Source organism: Dendropsophus ebraccatus, chromosome 6 (genome assembly GCF_027789765.1).
Source record: "Dendropsophus ebraccatus isolate aDenEbr1 chromosome 6, aDenEbr1.pat, whole genome shotgun sequence".
NCBI lineage: Eukaryota > Metazoa > Chordata > Amphibia > Anura > Hylidae > Dendropsophus > Dendropsophus ebraccatus.
The window spans coordinates 127,310,234-127,324,163 of NC_091459.1; the positions used below are offsets into that span (position 1 = coordinate 127,310,234).

The window sequence follows — 13,930 nt, forward strand, 5'->3', positions numbered from 1 at the left end:
TCCACTCAAAACTACCAGTAACCACTATTCGGCCAATAAAAGTGGCCATTGTACTGGTAAACCCCCAGTATCAGTAAAGTGCTTGCAGTGATTGGCTGTCTAGTATCTTCTCTCTACAGTACAGTGTGATACTACATGTCCTGTACTGCTGTGTGTGTCTTGTATCCCCTCCTTACAGTACAGTGTGATACTACATGTCCTGTGCTGCTGTGTGTGTCTTGTATCCCCTCCTTACAGTACAGTGTGATACTACATGCCCTGTACTGCTGTGTGTGCCTGGTATCTCCTCTCTACAGTACAGTGTGATACTACATGTCCTGTACAGCTGTGTGTCTAGTATCTCCTCTCTATAGTACAGTGTGATACTACATGTCCTGTACTTCTGTGTGTCTAGTATCCCCTCCTTACAGTACAGTGTGATACTACATGTCCTGTGCTGCTGTGTGTCTAGTGTCCCCTCCTTACAGTACAGTGTGATACTACATGTCCTGTGCTGCTCTGACTCTTGTATGCAATGACTTCCTATGTTCATGTTAGCTTTCTGCTTATTTTTCTTTAAATCTTAATTTTTTTCTTTTTTTGGGATATAATTTGGGGGTTTTAGAAGAAGTTTCAGTATTCCATAGGGCTTTGGTCCCAAGATACAATAACTTCAATATACAATGGTTGTTCTGTAACCAAATAATATAGTAACTTGAGGGACCACTGTACTTTTACCATTGCTTATATATCAAAGTCACTTATGTTTTCCTCCTCTACAGAATTTCCATCCTCCATGGATCTTGCTATCATCCTCCTGTCCATTATTGTCGTCATCTTCTTGGCCAATGTATTCAGAAACCAAAATCCAGGGAAATACAGCAATTTCCCACCCGGGCCAAAGCCCTTACCGATTCTTGGAAATATCCCCATGATGGACATGTCAAAACCATATAAGACTTTTTATCAGGTAATCAAACTATGAAATATACCCCTCCATCCTGATCAAAATTTTTCCATTGAGGCTGTACCTGTATGCCTGCTACTAGTGTCCACCTGCTCTAGTATATTATACTGGAACTCACAGGTTAGCCAACCTTACTTACAGAGCTTATCCAAGATCAGGAAAACATGGCAGCTTTCTAAATATATAATAAGGGAGAGAAAAAGGCAGAGAGAATGGCACCTTGTGTAATCCTATAAGGTACAAATATAAAGTGGTTAGGGTGAAGATGAACTCTCAAATTTTAGTCCACTAGGGATTTATGCACATCACCTCAGTGTGGAGGGGTAGCTCATTGTTGTGGAGATGGCTGTCAACCCGATGGTCCAGATATATTGGGATGCGTCCACACCGGAGGTCTGTGCGTGAATAGGCATTAGAATCAATGGAGCCGTGTCATAGAGGGGCGGGGGGTTCCTCCAACTAGGGTGTGCCGGCCCGTCTCCAGTGCTTCATCCCCAGCCCGGTACCTGTGAATAGAATGGCACCGTACACGGGAACTAGGGCGCGGTTCAAAAAAAGGACCACTGCACCAGCTTCCCCGTGCCGGCATCGTTCTATAAATGGGTAATACTTAAAGCGAATGTACCCGATGGGACATTCGCTATGGTCATCGTTCAGCAATGGCGCAGGCAGAGATTGTGGCTTCCGATATCGGCACCAGCAGAGTACCAAAACCCTAACCCAAGAAAGGAAGGAGAAGTCAGACTAAAGCTAAAGTATATGTATGAGTGATTATACTATAATTTTTATGTTTACAGCTCTCTAAGCAGTATGGATCAATCTTTAGCATCCAGATGGGCACGACAAAAATGGTTGTCCTCTGCGGTTACGACACCATAAAAGACGCTCTGATCAACAATGCTGAAGTGTTCTCTGATCGGCCCCGTAACCCTCTCTTCACGGATTCCACAAGGGACCATGGTAACTAGTTTATGTTTACTATGTTACATTATAAATGATCCGATTTCTCAACATATTTTGGTAGAGTACTATAAAAGGTAAGGAGAGTGCAGTTTGCATTTGGACAATCTCACATATTTCCTAGAGAGTGTTTTTTGGGGTGCCAATAAATAAAGGGCCTTTCTCAAGCTTTCTTGAGAAAGGCCCCTTGATTTTTTTGGCGAGGGCCGAAACGCGTTGCAATAAAAGACATAGGGGGAGATTTATCAACTTATTTTATCAAAACTGGTGTAAAGTAGACTTGTCTTAGTTGCCCCTAGCAACCAGATTCCACCTTTCATTTTTCAAAGACTCTGTGAGAAATGAAAGGTGGAATCTGATTGGTTGCTAGGGGCAACTAAGACAATCCAGCTTTACACCAGTTTGATAAATCTCCCCCATAGTGTTTTTTAACCTAGCGGTGATTCATGGCATTACTTGTTGTTATGCACACCGCATGTTATCTTTAAATCCACCTGCGCTTTACCAAAAAGGGGAATCTATTGGCTTGCTGGGTTTGTACCTGGCCCTATTCACATTGTGATATACACCACGTCATTGGAGGGGTGCCCCCGGAGGAGCTGCGGTGACACTTTGGATTACACACCCTATATAGAGTTGTGCCTGTGGTGTACCCCTGATGTGATGTTATATCGGAGGAGCGGTTGGTCACTTGCTAGGACCCGCCACCCACAGAAAGGGGAGAATGTCCCAAGGTTGCGGTGTGTGTACTGTGTCGGTGGTGGCGAATAATCACAGAGTCTTGAAATAAAGTTGAGTTTGTTTACTACTTGTAAATGTGCAGCAGGTAATACAGGTTCCACAATATAAAGTTTCTTTAGACAAGATCTCTGAGACACACTTGACAAAGTTCCTGTAAACACTTGGTAATAGAATGACCAGATCTGTAGGATAAGTGCACTGTAGGATATATTCGTGGTGTGAGTTGTGACAAGAAGTAGAGTAGCAGAGAGGAGGATGCCGTGAGAGTCTCAACCCATGTACAGTAGTTGGAGGATGAGGTAGACTACATGTAAGAAGAATAAGAAGAACACTTGTGCCTGTGTATTGACCTTTGACTTCAGTCTTCACACCACTTTATGCCCACTAGACTCGGCTGAACCTTCCTAATGGGTGACACAGGCCCCAGACCTTGTTACCTGGGATGAGCGGAATGCTGAGGGTTCCCTGCTGACACCCACATTGCGAGATAGAGTTCATAGGCTACTGCAACTTTGCTCTGCCCGGATCACTTCCTGGCTCTTTGGCTCTGTAGCGGATACTGTCCTGCTCTGTGACTTCTCCTTGTCCACGGCATGGGTTGAGGTTATATCTGGCTGGTCCTCTCTTAAGAGGAATTTAACAGTGCATAGTCCTTTGGAGTGTTACTTGTAAGAAAGTTATGAGAGACGTGCTGTCTTGCGTCCTTCCCATGTGGGGTACTGGCCAAGACTGACTTGGGTACGGGGACCTGGCAGAGGGCCACTGTGGAGAGCTATCTGGCTCCTGTCCTTCCTTCACAATGTCCAGAACGAAAAGACCTTAGCTCCTCCTCCACCCATGTGACTAAGCATGTATGGTGCACTGTGAGTGGTTGAAAGAGTGCAACAGAAGGATAAAGGAGGGAGATGATAGGAGAGAAGAAAGCAGAAATCCCACTGGTTCACAGAGTCTGCTGACACACAAAAACAATAACCCTTTGCGATCCTTCAGCTGTGCAGCTTCCATACACACATACATAATACAGCAACATCTAGTGGCTAACTTTAAGTACTACTTTTTCCACAATAAGAATACAAAAAGTTCAGACTTTTGCGAAGGGTGTATATAACTGTAACACCCCCTGTGGGACACCACATGCGTATACTGTTGCATAACTCCACCAGGTGAGTGGTGACACCTACACTTGAACCAGCGCTGTTTTGAGATATTGCACCTAGAAGCGCCCTGTCTCTTTTATTACACTAAATGATTATAGACCTGTAGGTCAGTAATCGGCCAAGTATAAGCGATAATCATACAGTTTAATAGGGCCTTAACTTTTTGCACAATACCCCTCCACTTAGTAGGTGTTGAACACCGATCAGATGAGTAGACCTAATGACAGGTACCCTTTAAGAACCTTTGGGTTCAAAACACAGAGTATTTTTTGGGACACGAATTTTCAAAGAATTTTAGACTTAGAACCTAAAAGATCAGTAAAGCAGAAAGAGTTATAAGCCTGCTGTGGACCAGGATGGCCCCAATAAACTTAAATGATCAATCAGTCCATGACATGCGATACAGAGCTGAGAGAAAACACCCGAAGTGCTGATGGGGTCTGAAAATCTTGACCTCGAATAACAAAAACCTTTTCTACTATGTCTCTATAACAGTAACCATACAAGCAAAGCATCTAAAGCTTAGGCACGCCTTATATTACACACTCTACGGAATGATCTTGCATCCCTCCACAATGTGCAATAGTTACAGCAAACTGACCTCTTAAAGGAGAAGTCCAGCGATTTCTAAAAGCTTGCTGACAGACTAGCCACTCAGCCAGTCAGTGACTGGGGTGGGACACCACTCAAGTCACTGATTGGCTGAGCGGCCAGTGCATCAGCCGGGACAAGCATTTTCCCCTAGGTTGTGACGTCATAACAAGTAGGGGGGAAATCACTTCCGGCAGGGGTCCTACGGCCATGGCGAGAGGTGACTTATTTCTCTTGCCATACTAGAAATTGCCGGACTTCTCCTTTAAGTATAACCCATACTGCTACCAGTGTTTGTCTATGGTAAATTAATGGCTGTGTGCTTGATTGAAGTGGATATAGATAAAATATCTGAGCATAATAAGAATGGGGGCCATATTTGCTCACTTATAGAGGATCACCAGAAGCTTACAGTGTTGTCCATTTATACTTCACCATATAATATTTTACATCTGTTTCTTAGGAATTGTTTTCGCCAATGGAGAGAACTGGAAAGTTATGAGGAGATTTACACTCTCAACATTAAGAGACTATGGGATGGGGAAGAGAACCATAGAAAATAAGATCATCGAGGAGGCCGAGTGTTTAGTACAGAAGCTGAAGTCCTATGAAGGTTAGATCTGTTCTACATCGTACGTGACCTCTGGTCTTATTTTACGTGTTCACCGTGTCAGGTTTCTTTTAAGCATTTTTCATGGTGTGTTTGGTGTTCTTTAAAGTGTCACTATTATTACAAAAAACTTTTGAAATTTCATAGAGAAAGGTCAAAAGTTTTGATCAGTCCAGGCCTGAGTGTTCAGACCCGTACGGATTGGGAGAAGACGCGCTGCAGTACAGTCCACTCTAGAAAAAAAGAGTCAGACTTATAATGGAGCTCTAAGGAGAGCACTAACTCAAAGCAGAGTGGATACCCTGCAGAGCGGTCCTCTCCCCGATCAGTCTCCCGATAGGTACGGGTCTAAACACTCAGACCTGGACCAATCAAAACTTTTGACCTCTCTCAATGACATGTCAGAAATTTTGTGTAACGTCAGTTCTGGCCTGAAAAACTCTATAGGGCTTAAAGTGTCACTGACGTTACAAAAAACTTTTGACATGTCATAGAGAGAGGTCAAAAGTTTGGATCGGTCCAGGGCTGAGTGTTTAGGGAGACTGATCGGGGAGAGGACCGCTCTGCAGGGTATCCACTCTCTGCTTTGAGTTAGAGCTCTCCTTAGAGCTCCATTATAAGTCTGACTCTTTTTTCTAACTTTGAGCAAAGAGTGGACTGTGCTGCAGCACGTCTTCTCCCAATCCGTACGGGTCTGAACACTAAGACCTGGACCTATCAAAACTTTTGACCTCTCTCTATGACATGTCAAAAAATTTTTGTAACGTCAGTGACACTTTAAGCCCTATAGAGTTTTTCAGGCCAGAACCAATGTCAGTGCAAACCTGCATCCTGTGATAGGAAACTGCAGCTCAACCTTTATGAGTACCAATTTAGTGCACAGTTCCTTATCTCCTGGGAGCTAAAAGGAGTAAATTTCCTAATATCACCACCATAGCGCAAGCACTGGGGAGGCAGAGCCTCTCATCATTAGTGCAGCCCCTCATTACAGGTATTTGTACCTGTGTATAACACCACATACAGATAAAAATATTTTCCAATATAAGTGTTGTTTACATATATAACTTTTTTACCCTAGGAAAGCCCTTTGGTAATTTCTCCAGTATAACCGGGGCTGTAACCAACATCATTGTGGCCATACTGCTCAGTAAAAGATTTGACTATGAAGATCCGACCATCCTGAGGATCGTAAGCTTAGTTAATGAGAATTTAAGACTCCTCGGAAGCCCATGGGTCAGGGTAAGGCAGAATCAAGTGTTTTTGTTTATGTATTGAGAGATGTCAAGGGGTACTCTGGTGAAAATATTTTTCTTTCTTGGTTTCAGAAAGTTATATAGATCTGTAATTTACTTCTATTTAAAAATCCCCGGTCTTCCAGTACTTATCAGCTGCTGTATGTCCTATAGGAAGGGGTGTATTTTTTCCAGTCTGACACAGTGCTCTCTGCTGCCAACTCTGTCCATGTCAGGAACTGTCCAGGGCAGGAGAGGTTTTCTATGGGGATTTGTTACTGCTCTGTTGTGCTGTTATAGGGCTTATCTAGTGCTACAAAAACATGGCTACTTTCTTCCAGAGACAGCCCCACTCTTGTCTCCAGCTTGGGCGGAGTTTTGCTGCTCAGTTCCATTGAAGTGAATGGAGCTTAATTGCAAACTGCACCTGAACTGTAGAGACTGGAGTCGTGTTATCTCTGAAGGAAAGTTGCCATGTTTTTATAGCACTGGATAACCCCCTTCTGCAGACTGGACCTGGGTTCTCCCAGCATCATGATTAAAGGAAAAGTCTGGCAAAAAAATTTATTAAAGTATTGTATTGCCCCCCAAAAGTGATACAACCCCCCAACATACACTTATTACGGGAAATGAGCATAAAGTGCTTTTTTCTTTGCACTTACTACTGCATCAAGGCTTTACTTCCTGGATAACATAGTGATGTCACTTCCTGGAAAAAATGGTGATGTCACGACCCGACTCCCAGAGCTGTGCGGGCTCTGGCTGCTGGAGAGGATGATGGCAGTGTCCCCTGCCATCATCCTCTCCAGCAGCCACAGCCCACAAAGCTCTGGGAGTCGGGTCGTGACATCACCATGTTATCCAGGAAGTTACATCACCATGTTATCCAGGAAGTGACATCACCATGTTATCCAGGCAGGAAGTGATGCCTTGATGCAGTAGTAAGTGCAGGGAAAAAAAGCACTTTATAAGCATTTCCCATAATAAGTGTATATTGGGGATTTGTATAAGTTTTGGGGGGCAATACAATACTTTAATAAAAATTTTCGCCAGACTTCTCCTTTAATTATGATGTTGGAAACTCCTAAACAGTTTAAAAGGTTGCACCACTACCGGTCATTAACTAGTGCACACTTTTTTTCTGAAGCAAATTTTTGCATAATTGGCTTTGCAGGATTTGCTTCACTCCTATCTAATTTCTACATAAACAGAGGAAAAGGATTCTTTACTATAAGAGCAGTGAAGAGACTATGAAACTTTTTGGGGAGAAGAGTCGTGGTAAACTTACTAGAAGAGTTCCAAAGGTTTAAAGTACTGGTGTCTGGAGGAGCGGCAGTGATCCAGGGATTTTTAGTTTTGGAGTTTTAGTTTTCTGCCTCCTTAAAGAGAGCTATTTGCATACATTTTAATACATTTTTGAAAATGTTGTCAAAGTACTTTCCTTATTGTAGTTTCCTTATTGTTGTTTTTTAATCTTTCCACTTTTTAAAGCTGTACAATGTGTTTCCAGCCCTGATGGATCGGCTGCCGGGACCTCACAGAACAGTTTTTAAAAATCTTAGAGAGTTCCATAGATTTATCAGAGCGACATTTACAGAATATAAGCAGCAGCTGGATGTAAATGACCAGAGGAACCTTATCGATGCCTTCTTAGCAAAGCAACAAGAGGTAGGATGAACGTCTAGCATAAAACTTTTTTTCCCACAGCCTTAAGGCTCTCAGGCTACTTTTGGGTAGTGTCTCTCTTGTTGGGAGATCGTTGAGATGCATCTCTATAAGGCATTTCAAGTAGTGATGAGAGAACTTGCCGAACGCTCGCTCGGCTCGTGTTCGGTAAGTTTGCGCATCACTAATTCCAAGACTTTTTGCCCAGTGAGCAGACTTTGAGGGGTGGGGTGGGCTGTACTGAGAGAACCTTTACTTTCAACAAATTGCCACCATCTAGCCTGTTCTGATCAAGCTATAAAGAGATGTTGGAACAAGGAGTGTTTTCTTGAGGTCACAGGCCTTGGACGGCCCAGACAGAAACCAGTAGAGAAGATCATAAGACCAGCAAATAAGCATGGGCAGCAACTACGGTCCAGACATAGGTGGCCCCTTCATTATAACCCCACAACACAATAAAATACTTTAGGCTCCCTATAGGTGTTAGATAATCACTTATTCAGTACAGTGCAATACTAACGTATTGCAGTGTACTGATATTTTACGGTTCTGCTTATAGACCCTGCCTATGGTACGGTGTAGTAAAAGTCCTATCATAGCAGCCATGGTGACCAGAACTGGTTAAGTGACCAGCACTGGAGTGATCTCTGATGTCGCCCTCTAATGGTGGGTGTCCACTTCAGATTGCAGCTGGCATTTGCCGGGTAGGAAACAAGCTCAGCTCCTGAGCTCACTTCATGCTTTGGTAATGTCCACATCTAATTCCATATTAATGCCTAAAAAGCTCCCGTCAGTGTATTGTTTGGATATCCCAATACTTTTTCTATATGGTGCATATGACGAGGATAGATAGATAGATAGATAGGAAAAGACAAAGTTCACGCAGCACTCTATAGCTAAGGATCTGCTGGGTGCCTGCTGCCACACCTTGGTCCACAGGTGTATAATCCAGACAAACAAAAAAATCGACCTGCAGCACATCCAGACTTAGAAGGTGAAAATAGTGAAAATTTATTCCATCAAAGCACAGGAAAAACAGCGACGTTTCGCTCCTCCAATCGAAACGTCGCTGTTTTTCCTGTGCTTTGATGGAATAAATTTTCACTATTTTCACCTTCTAAGTCTGGATGTGCTGCAGGTCGATTTTTTTGTTTGTCTAGATAGATAGATAGATAGATAGATAGATAGAGTATAGTGCAAACCAGGGGGAGCACCAGCAAAGCGAAAAACCCTGCAGTGCCCAAGCCTGGTCATAATTAGACGGGCCTGAGGGATCCACAGGCTGTGCCAAACTAGGGGGCTGCACTAATGGTGTTTATTGGATTGCTCTAGGGCATACCCCGATCAGGAGTTTGGGCTACCCTTTATGTAATGAGATTAAGTATGTCCTATGTTCCACAGGAAAAGCCTCCTTAGATAGAATGTGATATGTAATAAATAGCAGTAAAGTAGTCATATATTCCAGATGTGATATAGAAGTTGCATATATTCTCCCTTCAGGTCACTCACAATACTGATGGAAAAAATTGAGAGCAGGAGACTTCTGCAGAGATTGGAGCCTCCCCCACACTAAATCCACTATAGTAATAGCTTGTGATGAGTGAACATCCCGTTCGCGGAACGTTCACAAACAAATAATGAACGTAAAGTAGAAGCGTACGTTTCAGTCTATGCACATGCGTCCAGATTATCAGGTGCAAAGTGTAAATTACACGGTTGCATATGTTTCGGTCAAGAGTTACGCACGTGCGTATAGATTATCAGGCAATAATCTACAATCTAGTGTCGTCCATTTAAATTCAGCAGACTTTCACCCACCAAAAAGTAGCTCCTATAGTCACATATATAACTAGGCCTGGACTGAAACCTAAGGATGTGTGCACACTAAAGAATCCGGGTGGATAACTCGCCACGGATTTCACCGCTCGCCCCCGTTCATGCCTACGCATCCCCGCGTGCATTTTTGGCCATGCCATAGACTCCATTCTATGCACAGGCGGATTCCGCTGTCCACCCAAGCATAGAATGGTGTCTATGGCACGGGTGGAGAGGTGCGCGGGCACAAGTGGGGGCAAGCAGTGAAATTCTTGGTGGGTTATATGCCTGGATTTCGTAGTGTGCACATGCCCTAGCAAGACCCAGACCTGCAAAAAGAAATACCCAACAATGATTGGTAGAATTCTATTATTTTTTCCTCTTTCAGTATTTCTTTAGCTGTGAAGACCAGTAATGACCAGAGTAATTTACTATATTTTGCAGGTTCTTCAAGCTCCAAGGATCATTGTATCCAACAACTGTAGAATGTTGAAAACACATAGTGCGACACTGTACTTGTTAACATATTAACTTTATTTTGCACAGGGAAAGCAAGAATCCACAGAGTATTTCCACAATGAAAACCTGACTGTGCTGGTGGGGGATCTGTTTGGTGCTGGAATGGAGACCACGTCAACCACGTTGAGATGGGGCCTTCTGCTGATGATAAAGTATCCAGAAATTCAAAGTGAGACATACAGTATATTAGGGCTGTCCCAGAATGACAACTCCTTTCCATATGTCTTATTCGAGCACAGAAAGGGGACACACTTTCCACTCAATGGTCAACATGTAATGCCACATTGCTGCAGTGGAAATGCATGAACCTAAAGGCCCTATTCCACGAAACGATTATCGTTCATAAACTCGCTCCAACGACCGCTCGTTAACGATAATCGCTTCGTGGAATTGGTGTAAACGAGCGAACGACAAAGGCAAAATCGGTATACTGTCGTTCAAAATTGTTTTTCAGCATGTCAAAAAAAGTTGTTGGTCTTTGAAAGATAATTCGCTAATCGGTTCGTAAAATTAGAAATCTTTCAGTCGTTCGTAAAAAGGTTTAAAAAAAGTAGGTGGGTCGTACGGTCATGATCACCCCAGCGAACATTTTAAACGACCATGTAACGACCGCAAAATAATCGTTACACTACATATATCGTTCACGTTATGTGTTATCGTTGGCTAAAAAATTGTTTAGTGATCGTTAACGAGGGGTCGTTGGAGCCAGTTTATGAACGATAATCGTTCCGTGGAATAGGGGTATACGCTTTCCACCCAAGTTTTCCATACCAATGGCCGCTGAGAGTGCAGGGCCTATGTGCCGATGACCTCACAGGGAGGGGCAATGCAGGCGGGGATAAGTGGCGCTTTGGCTGTGAAGCCCCGCCTAGGTAGCAAAATCCGCAGATGATTAGAGATCGCTTTTTACTGGAACAAGCACCATGACATGTGATATAATATAAGGTAGGTAAAGTGCTAAATTTACCCATTGCACCAGTGTAGAGATGTCAGAATGCAAAACATGGGTTAAAGTGTCACTTTAAGGATTCGGTTACTGCGGATATGTCCCATGCAGGAGACCCCTTTAAGGTTATATGGTGGTCTAGGCTGTACAGATTTACTCATATCTCTCTGCCCTGTCAGAAAAAGTGCAAAATGAAATTGATAAAGTGATCGGATTGGCTCAACCTCAGATGGAGCATAGGAAACATATGCCGTATACAGACGCCGTCGTTCATGAAATTCAGCGGTTTGGGGATGTTGCACCAACTACTGTACCGCACGTAGCTTCTCAAGATGTTACATTCAGAGGATATTCTATTCCTAAGGTGAGCAACACCTTTATAATGAAATAATATTGTATTAGTACAGGACACTCTTCTCATTGGACGGATAGAGACTCTAGGTAGCGGTGAGAGGAGAGACCGAACTGTGTGGGTTTAGCAACGTTCCCTGAACCTGAACACCCGTCATTGGACTCCCTGCAGCTGCAGAAGTTGGATGCAGCCCTGGGAGTCCTGGAAAACATAAATACAGCCTATGGCTATGTTCCCACACAGTATTTTTGCTTAGTATTTTGGTCAGTATTTTTCAACCAAAACCAGGAGTGGATTGAAAACACAGAAAGGCTATGTTCACACACTGTTCAAATTTAGTGGACGACCGCCCTTTAATTGGCAAATTAGTTTTTTTTTTTTTTTTAAGGCCCTTTTGAAATAACATCTGTTATTTGTTGTTAAATGGCGGCCATCCACTAAATTTCAGTAGTATGTAAACATAGCCTGTGCTTTCAATCCACTCCTGGTTTTGGTTAAAAAATACTGAGCAAAATGTTGAGCAAAAATACTTTGTAGGAACATAGCCCATGGCCGCATCCAACCTTGTTTGGGTTCGGAGAATGTTGCCAAACAGTTCTGCTCAACACCAACTCTAGGCTTATCATACAGCCATCGGCTGCTACTATTGATCGCTTTGAAGTAAAAGAAAAAAGGAATTGTTTTTATGGTGACTGCCCTCTCCATCTCTTCGGATTTGAAATGCGAAGTACCTATTTATAGAGTGTGAGCACTTCCATATAGATCCCTGATTCCCTGCCCCCCCCCCCCCACTGACACTTCTAGTAGCCGTAGTGCCGACCACTCTCTCTATACAAATATATTTTTCCTAGTAATGTGTACTTTCTCCCATTCACAGGGGACTATCATCATCTCGGTGCTGCACTCCATACACAAAGACAGGGGATACTTTGAGAAACCCGATGAGTTTTACCCAGAACACTTTCTTGACTCAGAAGGAAATTTCAGAAAGAACGAGGCCTTCATACCCTTCTCTATCGGTAACGTCCATACTGAATAACTCCTCGTCAGGTCCTTCATATGATCACAACTGCAGGAGACTCTGTAATAGGTTTTCGTTAGTAGACCTGGTAACAAACAAGGGTTGTTCAAGTGGGTGACCCATTTACATGATTGAAACCCATGCTATCCAATCCTACTACAATTCTCTTGGTGGTTCTTCTTTAGCAGGGATGGGGAACCTTCAACCCTCCAGCTGTTGCAAAACTACAAAAAATTGCAAAAAATCCCCATCATGATTGGTAAAAGAATAACAGTAATACCCTTGAGCTTGAAAAGGTTCAAAAAGGTCCCACTAGTCCACTAAAATTTTGGTGTGTCAACTCTGCTTAAAAAAATCTGGTATAAAAAGTAAAGCCCCTATTACATGGGCCAATCTCCAGGAACAAGTAAGCGCCGACATGTCAGGTCAGCACTCGCTTGCTCCTCATTCCCTGCTTGTTGCTGGCGCTATTACATGAGCCAACAGCAGGTAACTGCATCGAGGGGGGGTGTGGGGAACTCTTTAGATAATCCGGAGAGCCCATTGGAGATACCGGCGGTCTTCCGACGCTGCTCCTATTACACAAAGTAACAGCAGCAAACCAGTGCTATCAAGGTCAGTTGTCTTTCAAAATGTTGAAAGATAACGAAAGACAATGATCAGCCGACATCATGCATGTTGGCTGATCGTTGCCTTTTATTACACAAAGCCATTATCGGCCACAATGGCCGATAGTCAATTTGTGTAATAGGGCCTTAACAAGAAACTGTTGGTTTCAGTTTAGTAAATCTGAACCAATGTTACTTTCCTGTATCTGGTGTATGCACCTATTTCTATGCGGTGCTAAAAGCAAATTGAAACCCATTTCACCCAATTTACACCCTGCTAAAATATTTTCAATTTACTAAGCAGCTGTAATATTTTATATCCTAATTATTACCTGTATTTATAATATAAATATATATAATTTTTCTTTCTTTTTCATTTTGTAGGCAAAAGAAGCTGCGCTGGTGAGACTTTGGCTAAAATGGAGATCTTTCTGTTTTTTACAACACTATTGCAAAATTTTACATTCAAGGCCCGGCCAGGAGCCCATCTAGACCTCACTCCTGCATTGGGGTCTACAAACTCCCCCAAGCCTTTTGAAATCTGTGCTATACCTCGCATCTAGTATATGGAGGGGGGGTCACCAATTCTTTTATCTTCTAGGTGTTTAACTTTTATAACTGGCTCTGGGTGTATTGCATTGCTGTAAAGCTTGGATATGGTTGTGGAGCAAAATAGTATCCGTAGGTCTATGGACTTACCATCATAAGATAGATATACACACACATTATATATATATATATATATATATATATATATATATATATAT

At 42.9% G+C, this 13,930-nt stretch overlaps 1 protein-coding gene across 1 annotated transcript; it reads left to right on the forward strand.

Annotated features, from left to right (window-relative positions):
• Positions 1–775: 775 nt before the first annotated feature.
• LOC138796033 (cytochrome P450 2F2-like) lies at positions 776–13,726 on the forward strand. The gene is made up of 9 exons (XM_069975910.1): positions 776–949; positions 1,744–1,906; positions 4,859–5,008; positions 6,084–6,244; positions 7,729–7,905; positions 10,264–10,405; positions 11,362–11,546; positions 12,412–12,553; positions 13,548–13,726. Exons 1-9 carry the CDS (start codon positions 776–778, stop codon positions 13,724–13,726), a joined length of 1,473 nt encoding a protein of 490 aa, XP_069832011.1.
• Positions 13,727–13,930: the final 204 nt, after the last annotated feature.